Raw genomic sequence first — 18672 nt, 5'->3', positions numbered from 1 at the left:
GGGGTAGGAAGACTTGTTAAAGGTTAAAGTTGTGTTTTAATGTCAGAAAGAAGGCTGAGAAGAATCTGAGAAGTTGAGGAAGAGGCAGAGAAGAAGCTCAGAAGGTCAGGGAGAAGAAGCTCAGGGGGAGGCTTAGTGATACTCAGCAAGGAGTCTTAAAAATTGGTCTATAAAAAGAGCTCTTGTTTTATATATATATATATATATATTGACCCTCCAGCTCCCCAGTGTTTAGTAATAATCAATGACAGAAATAATCCGAACACAAAACCCTTAATATGCGATCTTATTAACATAGATAAGTGAATCACTAATTATGCACTAAAAGTTGGGTCGCTCCTGTCATCATGTATAGTAAAAAGATTCTTCTACAGCAAGAGAATTAACAAATGTTCTCCACATTGCAGTAAAAATTAGTTTGCAATTAAGTAATGATAGGAAAAACCAGAAAAAAAAATTAAACATTGAAATACATAAAAGTTGTGCTTGTAATAAGCTGACTGTATGTAGCATGTGAGACAATTTATTTAAGCTTGTGTTGTGCAAGGTTATGTTTGTCACAATGTAAAGCTGCAACGTTTTGGGCCTAGGCATATTCTAAATTATGACCAGACCAAACAATTCCGCTAGCATGCTGTATTAGGGTTTCAAACATGTGATTACTAATGTATTTAGTAATTAAAATAAGCTCACTTTTGTTCTTATGCGCCGGACTTCGCGATAGTACTTTTTTATTATTTTCAACTGACGCTATGACTCCTTTAGTTGTATCACAATCGACAGTTAACGCCGAATTGATAGCTCATTCTTTAGCACTGGATTCTGCTGCTTCAAAGGAGCGTGAAGAATTTACCTTGGTCGTGTCAAAGAGTCAACGGAAGCGCAATGTCACGAACCGAAACGGAATATCTCAAATCAGAGGCGATAGTACTTTATCTTCAAGCCCTTCTAACGATAGCGCCAGCATTTCAAATAGCAGTTCAACAATTGGACAAGCGAGTAATTGGAGTAGGCGAAGAAAGGCACAATCCTCTAAGTATAAAGCATCGCGGGCAAGAACAACAGAAGATTATGTCGCTGTGGTGAACCACAAACTTGAAACGCTCAAAAAGCAAGAAAAATTTTACAAGGCACTTTTTGGCGACGAAATTATGCAAACAGGTGAATACTTCAGTGATGGACAGAAAGGTATAGTTTTTCAGGCTCTTCGAACCAAAAATTCTCCGAGGGTTACGCATATTCGTTGCCTTGCTCTTGGACGAGTGACTGAAAGTGATCATTCACTTATGCAGCTTGCTATGCTCATTGCTTTGCGAGAGGTGCTGGAGAAGGTCTGCAGGGTAGTAAAACTATCTTGTTACGATCCAGATTTTCTGCAAATGGACACTGACGTTCTATCATTATTGGGCGTGAGCAATGTAATTGATGACCCTGGAGAAGTGTCGAGGCTTGTGGATGAGTCGTACAAAAGTGATGAAATAGAGGAAGCTATTAATACAAGGGAATTGATATCTAGACGAAGAGAGACGCTATACTATATGCCGCATGCTCCGATCGGTCTGGTTGATAAAATTATGGGACTGCCAGGTGTTCAATTTGTGTTGGGTAACGATGTCATGGGATATAAGGATAGGCTGTGGGGTCAAGTAGAGTTGATGTATCCCTCCTTACGCGCAGTGATTGTCGATTGTCAGAATGCCGTCGACCACGAAGAAAAAGTAGAACAAGAACAAGAACAAGAAGAAAGAGGGAAAAAAGGAGTCGTCGGTCTGGGTATGCAGCGGTGGGAAAGAATACGACTGAATGACGGTCTAGCTCGCGATGAGAGCTGGTGGATGAGCGTCAACGATCTTGCTATGCATTGGCGTACGGGTTAATCATTCAATGACGATATTTTAAGGAAAATAACCACTAACCACAAAAATTTCTTCTGATACTGGCGCTGAAGGAATGCAAAATTTTATATTACTGATTATACAAGGTTCGTAGAATTACAAGATGTGGACGACCAAGTCACTGAATAGTTTATAAAGGCACTCAATTATCCAAGTCCATTTCATCACTTCCATCAACATTCGGAATTTCGGGAGAGCCCCATCTTTCTTCTTGCCACTCTCTGCTCAACCGCCACTCTTCTAGCCTCCGTTTTTTCATTCTCCATCCCCGATCTTCAGCCTTCCCTCGACTTACAAATTGAACGCTCTCAATTCTGTAGCTTACTCCGTCATGACGGGTTATCCAAGAGCGGGAGTTGATGCCGTTTCGGGTTGATCCTTGGTAGCGCTGCAGCAAAGGTAAAATACGCAGAGTTGCAACGCAGTCGCCATCTGTAGTATCTAAATCAACGGGATCAATAGGCGCTGCAGTTGTTTTATCGCCAGCGGGAGTGAATCCCGAGTGATATAGAGCAGCAACAATATCGGAGTCGTCAGTGTAGATATCAGTTCCCCAGACCATTCGTCGAGAAATGAAAGGGTTGTAGTATTTCAGCAGAAATCTATTGGGAATCCTGATTTGGATAATAGAATTGACTTTGTCATCTAATCTTGGAAGAAAAGGTTTGTGAGACTTAATCGAAGGATAATAAATCAACCATCCTAGATTGTAAGATGGAAAGCCGCTGGCTGCTTTTATGGCATCAGTGTTGTCAACATGTATACTGCGCCATGAAGAAATATCATGAGTAGCTGTGGTTGGAGAAGGGGAATGTTTCCTACCAATATAACTGATTAGTATGACAGGAGCTATGGAAAATACTAAAATATTATCATCCAAAAGAAAGAACAAACTGAAATGAGTGACTTACAGAGCGGGAGTGTCGTCGGCACCCGACTGAGTTCTATGATGAAGCCGTTTTTTGCGACCTTTGTCTTCAGGAGCTGGAGAATCTCGAGAAGTATGATTGTCGTTGACAGAGTCGGAAGCAGGAGACTGCGCAGCCGGATCAGCAGAAATTGAGGTAGATGCAGCTGCGGCCTGCGCTTTTTTGACGACGACTCGAGCAATTGCGTCTTCAGCGCGCACCGGGGTTTCTGGAGTAGACGCATACTGATGAGACTGGTTCTGCGGGGGCAGCGGCTGCGACTGCATGGGCGACGGCTGTGGAGACAGTTCACGATCTGGAGCTTGGTGCTGATTGTGGTCGGTCGCAATGGTCGAGGAGGCCGCAGGGACTGGCTGGGGCTGAGGAGTGGTGCGGCGTGAGCTGTGGCTGGGGTCAAATTGAACGGGGGGAAGAGTCGGGCCTATGGTGAAGGGCGAAGACGCGGACACAGACGCCGATGAAGTCGGAGGAGCAACTGCTGTAGATGATACGTTGTTGCCAATTGATGGTGTCGAGGATACAGGTTCGGGTGAGGCGCTTTTGGGGAGCGCAGCAGAGTCGTCTGCCGAGAGCGGAAGCGGGTCCGGGGCCGGGGCCGACGAAAGCTGCTGACCGGTGGAAGCTGGCTGCGGAGACGGCTGGTCTAGCGAAGGCTCGCTGTCTGCTGCAATATCAGACGCTGCGGCGGTGGGGTTCGCGGGTGAGTGGTGGTGGTGGTGATGGTGGTGGTGATGATGATGGTGTGCGTGTGCGTGCGGCGGAGAAGGCGGTCCCGGTTGCTCGATTTTGGCGGGCGAGTGCGCGGCCGAGGCGGGCGGCGGCGGGGAAGAGGATCCTAGAATGGAGGAAATGGACATGCCGGCGGAGGACGCTCGGCGATGCAGAGGCGGCAGATCGCGCCCGGGGGCATGCAGGGGCGGGAGTGTGCGAATCTGCGAGCCCACGGAGGCAGCGAGGGAAGGCAGTGAGGGCAGGTGTTCTGCGGACGAGTGACGGTGCAAGTGGTTGTGGGAGTGGTGGTGATGGTGATGCGGATGGCGGTCCGGGGCCGACATGAGAAAGAGAAGGAGGAGGAGGATGAGGAGAAGTAGAAGAGGAGTGGAGAAAGAGACAGAGAAGAGGAAGAGGAAGAGGAAGAGGAAGAGGAAGAGGAACTTGCGAGCTCTGTTTTGCGGAGAGGAACAGGGCTAGGGCGGTTCTGCAGAGCGTCTCACCGATTTAGTTCTCGTCAGCTCTTGTCTCCCCGGTGATAGTAGATGCTGTGATCCAGCCAGAGACGCACGTCTTGTCTGTGTTTGATTTTATATGCTTATCGCTTTTTTATTTCTTTTACTTGCTGTTGACTGTTCTCACTGCACGATATCCGTAACAGTATATGAGTCAATCAATTTTATAAGGCCGTTCTTGCGATTGCCGTATTTGTCCATCACGTGATGGACAGGCCCTCCCACACCGCCACTGGCGATCGTCTCCGCCGACATAAACTGTTGTCGACATCTTGATACTCTCGTTTCCTCCGCCGCCAATGTCCTGCTGCCGCACTCAGCTCTCACCGACAGCTACTCTCATCACTACCACGGCCGCCTCGAAGCTCCAGTGCGACGACCGTGGCTGTCAGGTGCGCTCCTCTAACTACTTTGCCCCCCCTGCCGTCGGAACTTCCTTCATTGCTGTCGCCGTAGCCTCGGCCGTAAGCGACACCGACGAGCGCTCTTCAATTACATTGTCCGCCATTCTCGACGACTTGCAGTCTATGTCTGTTGTACGTCGTCGCAAACGTGACCTCGTGCTGGCGGAAATTGCGGCCTGGAAAGCCCAGGTTGCTGCTTTCTTCGACCAGCAGCCCGAGAATGCGTCATCGCCCGCTCCGGCAGCCGCAGCCTCCTCCAACTCATCTTCGACCAGTTCTCCCAGCGACCGTACCAGCTATTCCAGTGCCTCATCTACACCTCTCTCTCCCCCAGCCACCGCACCTCATGTTCCTGCACCTTCTTCTGCTAATACTGCCGCTCCTTACCCTACCCCGTCTTCCACCTCCCCGCCGTTGCACATCCGGGTGCTCACGCGCCGTAGCAACCGCAAGCTCGCAGAAGAACTCTTTTTACCATTAGATTGTCCCGCATCGGCTTTGACAGATCCATGCATGCGAACTGCCCACTCAGCGGTTGTTACATCAGCATCTGCTGTATCTGGATCGACTGACGCCAGAGCCGCTCCGGTGGCAAGCCAGGCGTCCGGCGCCCAGACTAGCAACGCGTCAAATCCTGTCTCCAATCCCAGTCAATCTGGAAGTGGGGAGAATGCCAACGGCGATGACGGAAATAGTAATAGGCGCTCTCCTGCTTCCGCTCTCGACTCCTCCGCTCATCTGGTCGAGTCTGATAATGAAAAGTCAGAGGAAGAAGAATCATGGAATGAAGGCTACAAGTCCTGGAAAGCCCGCAGACGACACTGGGTCTCCCCTCCGGTCAACTCTATGCCGCAATCTAGTTCGTCCGCCGCTATTCCACCTAATCCGGTGCACCAGCTAAAGCCTGAATATTATCCAAAAATATATCGAATGCTGGTTCACGAGGGTCGCCGCCTGCGAGAGCCCATAAATCTTTCAGACGCAACCAAAATACTGGTATCTGGTTGGCAATCAAGCGGTCAGTGGCCTCCACAACCTAGCGCCCCTGATCCTCTCGTCGCTCGTCGCAGACGATAATTTTTTTGTATTCGGAGTTTATTGGTTCGTATGTTTGATGCATAAATCATTAATCTTTTTTATGTCTGCTTTCTTTTTTTTACGCGCAGATCTGTAAACAAGGCGTTGATAGGAGTTCATGCTTTTTCTTTTTCTGTTGCTCTGCTTATTGAAAGCTCTTGTGGTGTATTATTTTGTAATTCATCGTTATTATATATTGCAAGAATTTCATACGTTATGATCAATTTGAATAATTATCCTCTTCCATCATCTATCTTAAATTTCAATTGCAAGATTGAACAACAATTAAAACAAACCAAAATTTGCCTTCACTCGCTCTTTGCGTGCCTCTCACTAGACATGCGTGAAGGCCTCGCCGCTGCATAATCTACATCTCCGTCGATCTCATCTTCCTTCTCTACATCCGGCGGCGATCCAACGACATCATTGTAAAACTTCATTGGCGTCCAGTCACTCAAGTAATTTACGACCCCACTCCCAGACACCACAAGATTCTGCAAATAGCTTCCTGACATGTCATTGTCGCGCGAATATGAGGAAGTCCTTGCAATCTCATCTTCCGCTTTATCGTCACCACCATCAACTTCTTCATCATCGCTATCGCTAACATCAAATGCGGAGGCATCCCATTTCGCACTGTTTATTGTGATCGAAGAATCCATAATCGATGCTGGATTCATTGGACCTTCAACCAGCTTAGCATCCTCGTGGTTTTCTGGTTGGTCCTGGGTTTGTATCTGTAACTGAGTTAGCCTTTCATCTGACTCTGTATCTACCGCGTTGTTTTATCGTACCTCTATTTCGCCTGGGTCGCTAGTACTCGAGCTTCTGCGCGGTTCAGACTCTGGGTTGTAAGGATCGGTGAAATGATGCTCTACCAAATGCTTGATAACAGGCCATCCATACGCATTCGCAAACGACCGCCGTACAATAATATTATTATGAGCATCTGGCTCCAGCTGTACAAGAACTTTTCGCCAGGACATATCATTGTGCCATGCCCGAGCTATTTTTTCTTCCACCCGTGCCTTTTCAGTCTTTCCGCTACTCGAGTTATCTTCGCTCTCGTGAACATGCCCGCGATGAGTCGCATTACTCATTTCTTCTCCCTTGATGGATCGGTCAGCTGATAGTTGTTTTGCTGCACTCAGAGAGTGGGTATGCTTAGACTTGGCTTGGTGTCTATGAGGTAAGTCTTCTGGGTAATATATTCTGTCATGAAAGATTGTCTTAGGTCGTGAATCAACATCCAAGATGAAACTGCTTGGTGGTAACGGTGGATTAAGAAGAGAAGTTGCAGACTCCAGTACTGATGTTTTAGGGAGAATAGTAGGCTCTTCTTCTTCTTCTTGTTCAGAACCAAGCGTTTGGCTCCGGTTGTAAATTTTGCTCGGTTTCCGCTTCGTCGCTTGAGGGCGAAATAAAGAGAAAGCATACTGTAGTGGTGCAAGAGGACTATTCGTCTCTCTAGTCTGTTGCGTCATTGTATTTGGCACAATCGATTTGTCAACGCCATCCGAATTTTTACCTTTTACAGAAGACCTTCCGTAAACTTCTGCAGTTTTATCAACTTTTACACTCGGACTCGAGTCTTCAGCTTCGCCCACGATATCTTTAGGCTCCGAATTAGATGTGTCTAGGAGATTCATTCTAGAATTGCTATCAGCACTGCTAACAATCTCGCCATGGCGTGCTTTTTCGGCCTTCGAAAGCGCGCGCCAGTCTAAATATAGCAATGAAGAAGTTCGCAACGGAACGATACCATCATTCACTGCATTTGCATAAACCGTGCGACGTTTGAACCTTCGCAGAATCTCAGCTGCCGGGCCAGTTGGCAAAATACGGAGTAAAGGCTTCGACGCGATTGTTGAAGATGACATAAAAGGAGTGGTTGGCTTCCATGTCAGTCCCAGGTCTTGCCCTGTTTTGCCAACGATTCCAAAATCGAGTGCGAACTTGACGTAAAGAGGATTTTCATTAGATAAACCCAAAAATGGCGTCGCCAATGCAATAAAGTTAATTGGTTCAATTTCTTCGAAGAACTCAGGGTAGTGAGCATGAATGTAGGCAATAGCATACGTCATGACCAGACCACCAAGAGAATGGCCAACAAAAGAAATTTTCTTGATTTGAGGATCACGCAGTGTTGTTGCAATGTACTTGGCCATTCGCTTTCCAAGATACTTCACACCTCGCTCAGTCCTGCATACGTTGTCAAAATAGCCCCGGACGATGGCATTTTCTCCCGCTGCTGCCGCTGCTTTCTCGATTTGCTCCTTTGCAAACAGCATATCGGCTCCAGTATTTGAATGGAGCCCATGACTAATTACAATGAGATGCACTGGTTTCCCTGGATCCGGCTTTGGAGAGTTCCATATTGCCGCTGTGTCCTGATGTGTTACCGAAATCGATTTTGAGAAAACACCAGGCTCAGATTCAAGATGCAGTGATTCCCTTTCACGACCAATGGATAGCTCAAAAGACACCGTCGCCGACGACGAGAATATCAACTGGCTGACAACGTCAATTGTCCACGAGTGGTCTTTCCTGTTCGGATCCATCTTCAGCTCGGCGTAGAAAGATTGTGCAGCTTTCACTTGAGGCTCGAATTCGGGATAGTCGTAGACATTTGTGGTTGTTTTGTAGGGATCATAATGTGACGGTTTGACATCAACATACAAAATAAAGGGGCCATTTAAATATGCTGCACGTAGAGGAAACGATTCGGTGTTACGCACTCTTAGAAATAATGATTTGGGAGGCGGGAAAACATTATCGGTAGAAGGAACGTAAGTAACGACGTAGCGGTGAAGCTGGCCGACTTTGACGACTGATCGAGCGCGAAATAGCAGCATAAAAGCGTGTTAAGCCGCGTAGTTCTATAATCCTAAAATCAAAATATTCATCCGATTAAGTGTTTTCAAGGCGCAAATGGTTGTTTTGGATGCGCAAACAAATCAAAAAGGGAGGTGAATAACGAGAAGCTGATCGGCGGCGGCTGTCATCAGATGGTCCCAACAACCGAGCGAACGCGATAAACTTTAAAAGCCTGAGTTAAAAAAGGATAACATCTCAGTATGACCCATCATGAGATGATTTAGATTTGTAACTCATAATGATAAACAGTTCCTTCACAAATTTAGATCGCCATCGCTTTTTCTATCTTTTAAAGTGACGCGAAGAGTCCCGCAAATTTGATTTACAGTTTTATTGACTTCCAATTATTACTCCCCGTAACTACAATCAAAATTTATTTGACCTACTTGTTACTCATCCACGTTATGCCGCACTTGGTTTTTTGAGTCAACAGTCTCCTTATAAGATTTTGCGCAGCCATAGTGTACAACCGTGCGGTCTGGAAACACAGATATCACACTGCTCCCCAAGCGTTTCAGACAAACCGGACAAGTCTTTGTGTCTGATATACTCACATTCTTACTTCTTAGCTTCAAAAGAGTTTGTTGAGTTCTGACTAACTCGGTTTTGAGTAGCGCTGCAGAAATTCTATCTCGACTAATAGTGGTGTTGGTCTCACGCAAATGTGATTCAAAAAATTGACCAAGTGAAGTCATATTAGTGTCCGATGGAAGAAGTTCTAATGCATCAATAGCCGAAAGTCGCGAGCCATGATTCGACAATAGATCCAGTGCAGCTTCCAGATTCATCGGAGGGTGTTCATAGGCATCGTTCATACTCGAGGTAGACGGTGACTTATAAAACCCATTTTGTTGAGGCCTGAGATACTCAGCAGATGAAGGAGGCGACAGTCCAGTGTCAAGTGAAGCATCAGAACCTCTCCGTGAAAAAGCACTAGCCTTATTGTATCCGTGAGCGGCAATATATTTCGTCGGAGGAGGTCGCAAATAAAGCTCTAAAAGAGTATAAAATACTGTTTTACTGTTGGGAGCATCAGTATCATACACGCTCATGCAGTAATCTTGAGCTTTTCCATAATCCTTAATACTGAATACAAAGATCTCTAAAGCGCGCCTATGTTCCCCTATCCGACTAAATAAAATAGCCTTTGACTCCATAAACAGAGTTGCTATATAAGTGTTAGTCAGAATAATGTATTTGATAAAATCGTAGCAAAATTTATAAAATCTTACAATCTCTCGGCATGGCTCTCAGAATTTTCTCGGGTTTATACTGTTTTGATTCGCGAAGTAATTTGAGCAGTTTCCTGACCGGCTGCTGTACCATCTCATCATCAAGAGAATATAACTGCGCATTAGATTTTACATCTTCGAGATAGGCAAGAGCAAGGTCATTATGAAATTCTGGCGACAGATCACCGAGCTCAAATACAACGTATTCTAGGTATTTGATGGTTAAGCTTCGAGATATGGAAAGTACAAACTTCTCAACACGAGGGCGTGACAGAGATTCTGCTTCAGGCGTGTTGGCCATAAATATCTGTAATGTCGGTCAGAGGGCTGCTTTACGCAAACAAACCAATCTTCAAAATACTCACATCTATACCAAACTGTTCGTTAATTTTAATAGGCTCTTTCGCGTATTCAAACACCAAATCAATATTTTCATTGCCCAGTTTCTGTAAATACTGTACAGTTGGCTCTGGTCCGCTAAATGCGGTTTTTTTACTTTCACTCAACTGCTTAAGCAATCCCAACGCGTCGCCGTGCAGCTTTTTAGCATAATAGAAATCAATCAGCTCGGACCATTTGCCATACATCATCAGCTGCTCTCGAACAACCTTTTTATCACAATGGTTGGCCAGGCGCACTAAAGGACCGACAAGCTGGGGGTTTATCAGCATGTAACACCTAAGCAAAGCGGTATCGACAACACAAGCTTCCCGTTCTAGATCGGCTCCAAATGCAGTAGCAGTCATAGATTCTTTTGAAACAAGATCTAAATCTGCCTTTGTGATGGTGCCTGACTGTACTGAGGCAAGACGAGAAATCTTTCTCCGCGCATCAATCAAGTAAATTAGAAGACATCGCACCGCTTTTGCCAGAGTTCGAGCGTCCATTGACTCAGGTCCCAGAAAATCTGGATCTCCCAGCCCGGAACGCATCGTCTTCGTGGTGCTTGCCTTACCGAACGATAGAAAATTTGCTAAACTATCCGATAGCGAAGAAGTATCGGCTCCCCGAGATCCTTTACCGATCGCATTACTGTTATCTACTTTAGATGACGACGAGTTGCTCTTCGTTGGACGCAAGAAGCGATCAAATATCTCCAAATCTCGTTTTCTCTGCGCTTCAGCATTAGTCGAGTCGGCAATAGAGATTGCGTCAGCTGCTATAGGAATGCTTCCTTGAGCTTGCGGCAATGTCGCATTCATGTCGGCCACTGGTGGTGGTAGTACATTAGTGTCTGTGGCAATCTCGCCATTAGCCTTCTCCGAAGACTCGCCTTCCGCAGGACCAGTAATCGGCTGTTCTTCCTTTTTCTGTTCGGTAGTTTCTTCCCCTTTAGGCTCTGGGCCTTCTGGTTCTTCTTCGGTAGGCCCATCTTTATGATTTGGGTATTCCATACCTGAAATAGCAGGAGGATAGAGCGCAAGCACTCGCTCTGGAGGGGCTGAAACTTCGGAAAAGAGAGTCATTGACTGCGAGAATTTATATTTTCCAAACAGCAATTCAGCCTTGCGCATTTTGAGATCTTTAAGCTTGTTTATTCGGTCCTCAATAAACACGTCATCCAGCTGCTCAATCAGAGAAACTGCCTCATCGAGCTGATTTTGCTCAATCAAAAAGTCAAGTTGTGCTTCGAATGGTCTCAAGCTAAGCTTCCAAACTTGCCGTGATGATGCAACGAATGGTAGCTTTCCGTCGTTTAAATGTTGTAGGGTTGGAAAACTGATTTGCTGTAGCAGGGTATATGTTTTCGGATTACGAACTTCGAGTCGCTTGCTGCTTGCGGTAACTGAAATAACAAAGGGATAAGAATATCCTAGCATTGCAGGCACATCTCTGAATTTTATTGGTCTCTTCGTCTTCAGGAAGGTACCGGTGTCGGCAGATAAAAACGCAGAAGAGAATTCATTGACTAGCACGACAGATTCATCTTCCGGTAAACGAGTCGCCAGCGCACAGCCTTGTCTCCGCGCAGATGCCGACGCAGAGGATGCTATATTTCCTATATTTGCTGCGACTCCAGCTAAAACATTATCAATTGCACCGATTGGTCTACCTGCAGCAAAAATTGGAGAGACAGTAGAGGCGGGTATATCGACTAGGAAATACTCAACCACAAGACCACATAATATTTTATCGGGTTTGATGAAAGTCAATGATCGAGGTCTTTCTGAAACTGATATTTCCCGAGAGCCAATCAGTTCAGCGCCCTGCCATTCATAACAGTGTAGCTTCTTCTTCGCCGCCACAACTAGTCGCGACACTGATCGTTGAATATCGGCCGTCGAAGGGCGTCGGTCATTAGCAGTGCTTGGGGGGTAATTAAAGAGAGAATGGAACTTTAGTTCTGAAGAAGTGGCAAACACAACAGCGCCTTTTGTTCGATGCAATCGTTCTTGAAGAGCAAGTGTGTCAAGATCGTAGAGATAAACGTAGCCGTTACTTAGCGCAACCAATACTCGCGCATCTTCTAAGCCTGATAACTGATCTACTGAACCTTTTGTAAATTTTTCAATAGAGGTTATTAGCTTGACTGGGCTGCCGCCGGTAGACTCTTTTTTCGGTGAAGACGTATCCGGCTCCGATAGCGATAACGAGTCGTCTATTTGATACACTTTCAAAGTTCCGGACGCCAGACCTACAAACAGCTTATCATCTGTTTCGAATATTCCAGTCAGAAAAAAATCCAATAATCCAGTAACTTCAAAGCACAGGGCTTCAAACATAAATGCGTACCTGAACTGTATATTGATTGGATACGCTCTTTCGAGCTCAGGTCCACAACCGGGACCGGGGTGAACGCTCGCAACATGAGATGCGATACAGCCCACAATCAGGCAATAACAGCGCAGAAGACAAATGACTAATGCCGCAAAGGTCAAGTATCAGAGCGAGTAAGCAGGACGCAGGCCAAAATTTGCTCGTTGGAGGAATCCTATCTTTTGGCGGTCGGTACTTTGGCTTACTCGCTCGCTACCTCGATTGGGAGAAACTGCCATGTCCGGTCAAAGTTTAGGGTTATTTTTTGAGTAGCTAATTGCACAATATATCACGTGACTGGTAGTGGACATCACGTTTATCTACGATTGTTACAATTATTGGGTTCTTGTTACAATTATTGGGTTTTAATTTGCGCAGTATGGTGATTCCCTGGGAAGCTATTGCTGTTGTATGTATCTCTGTGGTATTGTGGAGGTACTGTGTACAGATATCGGCCGATGCTGGTAGATCTGCTCAGAATGAGGTCGGATCTGGTTCGACTTCGAAGCGCAAGAAGAGCAAGAGCAAGAGCAAGAGTAATAAAAAACGGAGTAAAGTTGGACAAGAAGAGGACTTGAAACAATTCGACACTCGGAATTTCCAAGAGACTACGAGGGAAGAGGGTTCGGAAAAGACAGAAGAAGTCACAAACCAGCAATCGAATCCAATCGTCTACCAGACTGCGCTTCCCGAGCAAAGTAAGATCAAAGAACCTAAGCATAATACTATATTTGTACCCGAAGAGCCTCCACATGAGTCCGCCAAGCCAAAGGCAAAAGTTCTCAAGATCGTCAATACTGCTCCGGCTCGGCTAATCCAGGTGAAGAAACCAAAGCAGCCAGTTGAGGAAGAGCTCACGAAGAAGCAGCGTCAGAACCGGAAACGATATGAGATGAATAAAGAAGTCAAAACTGCCCAGGCAGAAGAGCAAGAACGTCGTTTACGTGAGTTTAGAGCACAGAAAGTTAGAGATGAGATGGCAGATATTCAGCGAGCTAGAGCAGCCAAACAAACTGCCGCTCTCGAAGCTCAGTTGAAAGTACAGTATGAGCACCAGGCACAAACTAAACGGTCCCTACAGACAATCGATAGACGAGAGGATTTAAGCAGAGGGATTGGTAATGGGGGAGATGGCTGGGTTGCAGCAGGATCGGGCAATCGGAAGAAGAGAAGCAACGGAGAAGCCTCCGATATTCCCGACAGCAGATCCGCTGCCAATCCTCCTGTTTTTACTTGGAATTAATTAAAAATGAATAGTATGTGAAAATTCACGACAAAAAATAAATTTGAACTATTTAACTGCATAATCTATCACACATGTCCGTCCATATTCCAAAAGTATGGCATACAAAGATTAAAAAATACCACAACAGCTCACGCACAACCGAATGAAAATTTACAGTTACAGTTAGCAAAAAAATAAAAAGGAACGAAAGACACCTATGCACCTATCTGAAAATGAACTATAGTACTATTGGCATGAAAATGTGAAGAAAAACGAAGCCAAAATCTGATTCACCTGAACGGTGCGTCAATCGAAGCAGTACTATCAAAGCTGGTGCGGGATATGCCATCATCCGAAGCAGAACCACTAGCGAGTTGAGCCACTCGCGAATCTCGAGGATAGTATTCGCTTGATGGTCTAGTTGACGTCGACTTGCGGGCAGATTTAATATCCGGAATTGCAAGAATTGCATGAGAGTTACTTGCCTGTTGCTGAGAATGGTCTGCATGAGGAGAAGCATCTGTGAGCTTTTCGATATCGTTAAACCAGTTCATCATTTGTTCATGAGACTCTGCTCTAAACATCCAACTATGTCCACGATGGAACTGTCCCGACTGCTTGCCCTTAATGAGAAATTTATATGAGTTTGAAGAGGGTTCTGAATGATCGGAAATCTGGCAGTCTTGAAGAAGCAAAGACATGACCGGAGTCAGGTCACTCTTACGGTCTGAAGTCTTGAATTCATGCAAATATGTTGGAGTGAGGACATACCAAGCACTAGTGTAAGACTTTAGATATTTTGTTCTGCGTTCCAATGGGCCAGCACGAATGTGTCTAGTAGCCGGATCATCGCGACCGGGATAAATGATATTGTCGAACTTGCGCACGGGGATAGTCGGATCAACAAAATTGGGGTCACGTAACACAAACTCGGTCCATTCCTTGGATGGTGGAAGATCGACTATGCTATTTGTGAGTCTGTGGTTGTAGTCGAGGGTCTCTTGCCCTTCACGATGAATGAAGCCACAGTATATATCAAAGGCTTGTTGTATTTCCTTGATTACAATTTCCTCAAGGGCCTTTCCGGAGCTTTCGATATTTAAATACGCCTGAAGATATAGAGCTGTTAGTAAGAATTACAACATGAAGAGCACAGAAAATCCAACCTGGTGGAGATAGTTTTCCTCGTCTATCTGTTTACGGAGTTGCTTCTCGGTTGCGAGCTTGATGATATAAGGATCATATTTTCCGGCGACGAGGTGAGGGTTCACAGCAATGGCGCTTAGAGCCTCCGTAAGGACAGAGACTTGCTTTTTAGTTAGATCTAGTTCTTTCGCAACTGAATTCTTGAAGTCGCCAGATAACCCCTTGATCTCCTTGATTTTAACGTTGAGATCGCGTCGCAGGTCTTTCAAGCGAGGTACAACCTGCTCGTTGATCTGCTTTGCCGCGTCGGCAGAATGCAGAGAAGATTGCTTGTGATAGTCACGGATAATTGTAGGGGAGTCTTGGATACCTCCTCGGCGAAGGAATGTGTCTCCAGTATCGCGAAAAGGGACATTTATCACACCAGCGAGTCGAAGGTGAGAGCGTGCACGCTGGTCTTGAGCTACAGCGACCTCCTCAAAGTAGGATATGCATTCCTTGAGGACTCTACGCCAAACGGAGAAGCGACTCGATAGGACCTCAGTGGGGTTTCCGTTAAGAGGCACCGGGGTGTAGAATGCCCAGTTAAGTTTGTCGGGAGACCTTTGCGCTGGTTTGGCGGGTGGACGCATAGATGCACGGTGAGGAGCAGCGCGAGTGAGTTTTGCGGATTGCAGCTGCTGTTGCTGAGAAGAAAGTTGCTGAGAAGAAAGCTGCTGTTGCTCCTGTTGCTGATGCTGCGGTTGGTGAAGTTGGACTGCAGGCGGCTGCTGCAGAGAGAGAGAATCCCGTAGCTCGGTGCTATTTTCCTCCACTTCACCCAGAACTTGCATGGTCATCGGTAACGGAGCGTATCCGTTGAACATTGGCTCGTTGTCTTTGACTGATTTTCGGAGCTGGTCCATTTGTGCAGCGCCGGCCTCAGGTGCTCTGATCTGCTCAAAGCTTTTGCTGCCGTTCTCTCGCTCACTTGCTTGGCTGTGCTCCGGATTTGGATTTTCGAGGGCGGCTGTGTCTTCGACAGGAAAGGATCCGGGCATATCAAGGGCGTCCGACGACGACACCGACGACGACGACAAAGAGACTGCGGACGACGGCATTGGTGCTCCTGCGTTTCCCGCGTGGCATTCAAAGAGATAGTTCTTTCAGCGCTGTGCCTTCTTCCACCCGGCGCCAGCCACGCGGCATTCTGTGACGTACTGCTTATGTAATTGATTTGGTAATGGAGAGGAACCTTATATACTCTGCTTTCAACGAGGAGCAAGGCCAGGTTTTTTTTTTTTTTTTTTTGGCTTGTTTGTACGAAATAGATATAGAAATACAACTATAACATGAAACACATTCTTTATAGCGGCTGATAAGAGCAGTACCCCTAAATCTTGTTCTCTAACTGGCGACTCTCCTTCAGCGCCACAAACTTCTCTACTACTTCGTCTAATCCAACCATATCGCCCTTCGCCTGTGTAGATTGGTCGTCCCGATTCCGCACATTCACGGCTCGTGCAGACAGCTCCTGCTCCCCCACAATCAAAATGAAATTGTACTGCTGCAGCTGTCCGTTGCGTACCTTCTTCATCAGCGTGTTTCCGCTAACGTCAGAGTCGGCATAGAGCCCCGCATCAAAAAGAATCTTCTTCACCTCCTCTGCGTACTCAATGTATTTAACACCGACGGGAATCACCAGAACCTGGCGCGGAGACAGCCAGAACGGCCATCTGCCGCCGAAGTGCTCTGTCAAAATAGCCGTCATTCGCTCGACGCTTCCCAAAATAGCACGATGAATCATCACCGGTCGCGCGTACTGCGCCTTCTCGCCCTCCTTTATCTCCTTCTCCTCAGAGGTAGCCACATGGTACTCGAGTTCAAATCGCTCAGGCAACTGGTAATCTAGCTGAATGGTTGCGCACTGATACTGTCTACGCAGCGCATCCGAAATCGTAATATCAATCTTGGGACCGTAGAAGGCGCCATCGCCAGGATTCAACTCCCACGCCTCTCCGAACTTGTCAAGAGCACTGCTTAGTTTCTTCTCTGCATCATCCCAGGTAGACAATTCTCCTAGATATTTCTCGGGTCTCGTCGACAACTCAAGCTTAAAAGTGAATCCAAAGATACCGTAAATATGCTTCAAGAAGTCAAACACTCCAGTAATCTCGTCCTCTATCTGGTCCTGAGTACAGAAAATATGCGTGTCATCCTGCTGGAATCTACGTACTCTCGTAAGTCCTGTAAGAGCTCCCGACGCTTCATTTCGGTGCAACACTCCGAAGTCGGCCACTCTCCAAGGCAGCTCACGGTATGATCGCTCGCGCGATTTAAAAATCAAGCAATGACTAGGACAGTTCATCGGTTTCAGCGCAAATGTCTCTTTCTCAACTCCAATTGAGAACATGTCATCCTTGTAATGCTGCCAGTGACCGGACGTTTCCCATAGCTTTGAGTTAAACATGTTGGGGGTGATGACCTCCTCATAGCCGCGCTTACGATACTCTGAGCGCATAAGCTCAAGCAAGTTGTTATAGATTCTGGTTCCATGAGGTAACCAGAAACAACTTCCCGGAGACAGTTCATGAAAGAAAAACAAATCCTGGTCGCGACCGATTTTGCGATGATCGCGCTTAGCTGCCTCTTCCAAGAATTTCAAATACTCTGTCATCTGTTTCGGGTCGGGATAACTAACACCGTAGATGCGCTGCAGCGAATCGTTTTCAGCACTCCCCAAAAAGTAGGATGAAGAGTTCTTCAGAACCTTAAATGCCTTGACACGGCCGGTATTTGGCACATGTGGGCCAACGCACAAATCAATCAAAGGGCCACAGCGATACACTGTCGTAGATGTGCCATCAGGAATCTTCGACTCAATGATTGTCTGCTTGTACTTGTTGTGAGTGAACATCTTGAGCAAATTCTCTTTCGAAACCACAAGACGTTCAAACGGTTGACGCTCTTTGATGGCGCTCTTTGCGATTGTCTCGAGAGCTCCGAAATCATTCTGCGACACGACACTAGACAAATTATTATCAGACGAAATTCTTCCCTTATTCTTTTTTATCAAATCTAGAATGCGAGGCAAAACAGATTACTAACCGACTATCGATAGACATCTCATAGAAAAATCCGTCATCTGTGGGAGGTCCGACACATAGATGGCATCCGTAATGTCTCTCTGAGGCCTCACCCAGGATATGGGCACTCGAATGCCAAAAAACGCGCTTTCCCTCCGGGGTTTCGAAATCAAAGAATTCCAAAGTGGAATCTTCCTCAAGCGGGCGTTCTAAATCCCACAGCAGATTGTTCACCTTCGAGATGATTGTACGATCCGCTAATGACTTGCTGATTTCGCGAGCAATACTCATGGGAGTAGTCTCCCATGCAATGCCAGGCTTGGTGCTGCCGTCTTTAAGGGTGACAACAATCGCAGTGCGCGGCTTGCCTTGTCGATATTCAAGTCAGTTATGCTTGCCCAGTATTCTTGCAAATCCATACTCTAGTCACTTACTGGCAATATCGGCGTCGTATTCCTTTTTCAGCTCCTCAAACATCTTCACTCTATGGGCAATGAACTCCGGAGGAGGATTCACCTAAGAAAACCAAAGTCAGTATCTTCAAATTGCATTTGATTGACTGCAGTCACAAACCTCCAAAGGCGAGGATCCCTCAGGAGCATCCTTTTTCGCTTTCTTTGCTTTTGGGGCCTTAGAAGCCTTCGCAGCAGCAGGCGCGCTCTCGAGTGCTACATCCGCCACCTTCTTCGTCACGTCCTCAACTTGCTCGACAGCCATTGAAATGATTAAAATCAGCGATTGAGTTTTGCTTGTGGGCAGGAAAATAAGAGCGTCTCACGGTGTCTGCAGCCAGATCGCAGATAAAACCTATCTAGGTAGCAAAATAGAACCAGCGACTT

General features: G+C 46.3%; 8 protein-coding genes across 8 annotated transcripts; 3 read left to right on the top strand and 5 right to left on the bottom strand.

Moving 5' to 3' along the window:
- Positions 1-712: 712 nt before the first annotated feature.
- Positions 713-2186, top strand: V2V93DRAFT_365813 (uncharacterized protein). Its single transcript, XM_066909166.1, has one exon. The coding sequence runs from the start codon at positions 753-755 to the stop codon at positions 1875-1877; it is 1125 nt and encodes a 374-aa protein (XP_066767552.1). The 5' UTR covers positions 713-752; the 3' UTR covers positions 1878-2186.
- V2V93DRAFT_365812 (histone deacetylation protein Rxt3-domain-containing protein) lies at positions 1944-4152 on the bottom strand. The gene is made up of 2 exons (XM_066909165.1): positions 2807-4152; positions 1944-2713 (listed from the first exon to the last, which is right to left on the bottom strand). The coding sequence occupies exons 1-2, from the start codon at positions 3877-3879 to the stop codon at positions 2038-2040; spliced, it is 1749 nt and encodes a 582-aa protein (XP_066767551.1). The 5' UTR covers positions 3880-4152; the 3' UTR covers positions 1944-2037.
- A 168-nt stretch (positions 4153-4320) lies between these two features.
- Positions 4321-5780, top strand: V2V93DRAFT_365810 (uncharacterized protein). The gene has a single exon (XM_066909164.1). The coding sequence runs from the start codon at positions 4350-4352 to the stop codon at positions 5529-5531; it is 1182 nt and encodes a 393-aa protein (XP_066767550.1). The 5' UTR covers positions 4321-4349; the 3' UTR covers positions 5532-5780.
- V2V93DRAFT_365809 (putative serine esterase-domain-containing protein) lies at positions 5703-8529 on the bottom strand. The gene is made up of 2 exons (XM_066909163.1): positions 6326-8529; positions 5703-6268 (listed from the first exon to the last, which is right to left on the bottom strand). The coding sequence occupies exons 1-2, from the start codon at positions 8384-8386 to the stop codon at positions 5840-5842; spliced, it is 2490 nt and encodes an 829-aa protein (XP_066767549.1). The 5' UTR covers positions 8387-8529; the 3' UTR covers positions 5703-5839.
- A 34-nt stretch (positions 8530-8563) lies between these two features.
- On the bottom strand, positions 8564-12590 carry V2V93DRAFT_343826 (uncharacterized protein). Its single transcript, XM_066907857.1, has 4 exons — positions 12374-12590; positions 10006-12293; positions 9641-9947; positions 8564-9576 (listed from the first exon to the last, which is right to left on the bottom strand). Exons 1-4 carry the CDS (start codon positions 12447-12449, stop codon positions 8798-8800), a joined length of 3450 nt encoding a protein of 1149 aa, XP_066767548.1. The 5' UTR covers positions 12450-12590; the 3' UTR covers positions 8564-8797.
- Positions 12591-12725: 135 nt separating this feature from the next.
- Positions 12726-13810, top strand: V2V93DRAFT_365805 (uncharacterized protein). Its single transcript, XM_066909162.1, has one exon. The coding sequence runs from the start codon at positions 12777-12779 to the stop codon at positions 13638-13640; it is 864 nt and encodes a 287-aa protein (XP_066767547.1). The 5' UTR covers positions 12726-12776; the 3' UTR covers positions 13641-13810.
- Positions 13659-15911, bottom strand: V2V93DRAFT_365803 (uncharacterized protein). The gene is made up of 2 exons (XM_066909161.1): positions 14789-15911; positions 13659-14731 (listed from the first exon to the last, which is right to left on the bottom strand). The coding sequence occupies exons 1-2, from the start codon at positions 15866-15868 to the stop codon at positions 13913-13915; spliced, it is 1899 nt and encodes a 632-aa protein (XP_066767546.1). The 5' UTR covers positions 15869-15911; the 3' UTR covers positions 13659-13912.
- Positions 15912-15953: 42 nt separating this feature from the next.
- Positions 15954-18640, bottom strand: V2V93DRAFT_343820 (uncharacterized protein). The gene is made up of 4 exons (XM_066907856.1): positions 18407-18640; positions 18268-18349; positions 17856-18201; positions 15954-17773 (listed from the first exon to the last, which is right to left on the bottom strand). Exons 1-4 carry the CDS (start codon positions 18548-18550, stop codon positions 16141-16143), a joined length of 2205 nt encoding a protein of 734 aa, XP_066767545.1. The 5' UTR covers positions 18551-18640; the 3' UTR covers positions 15954-16140.
- Positions 18641-18672: the final 32 nt, after the last annotated feature.

Source organism: Kockiozyma suomiensis (assembly GCF_038497685.1).
Source record: "Kockiozyma suomiensis strain NRRL Y-17356 unplaced genomic scaffold V2V93scaffold_3, whole genome shotgun sequence".
In the NCBI taxonomy this organism is placed as follows: Eukaryota; Fungi; Ascomycota; class Lipomycetes; order Lipomycetales; family Lipomycetaceae; genus Kockiozyma; species Kockiozyma suomiensis.
The sequence above is the reverse complement of the archived record's forward strand: the minus strand, read 5'-3'. Positions and strand labels throughout refer to the sequence as shown.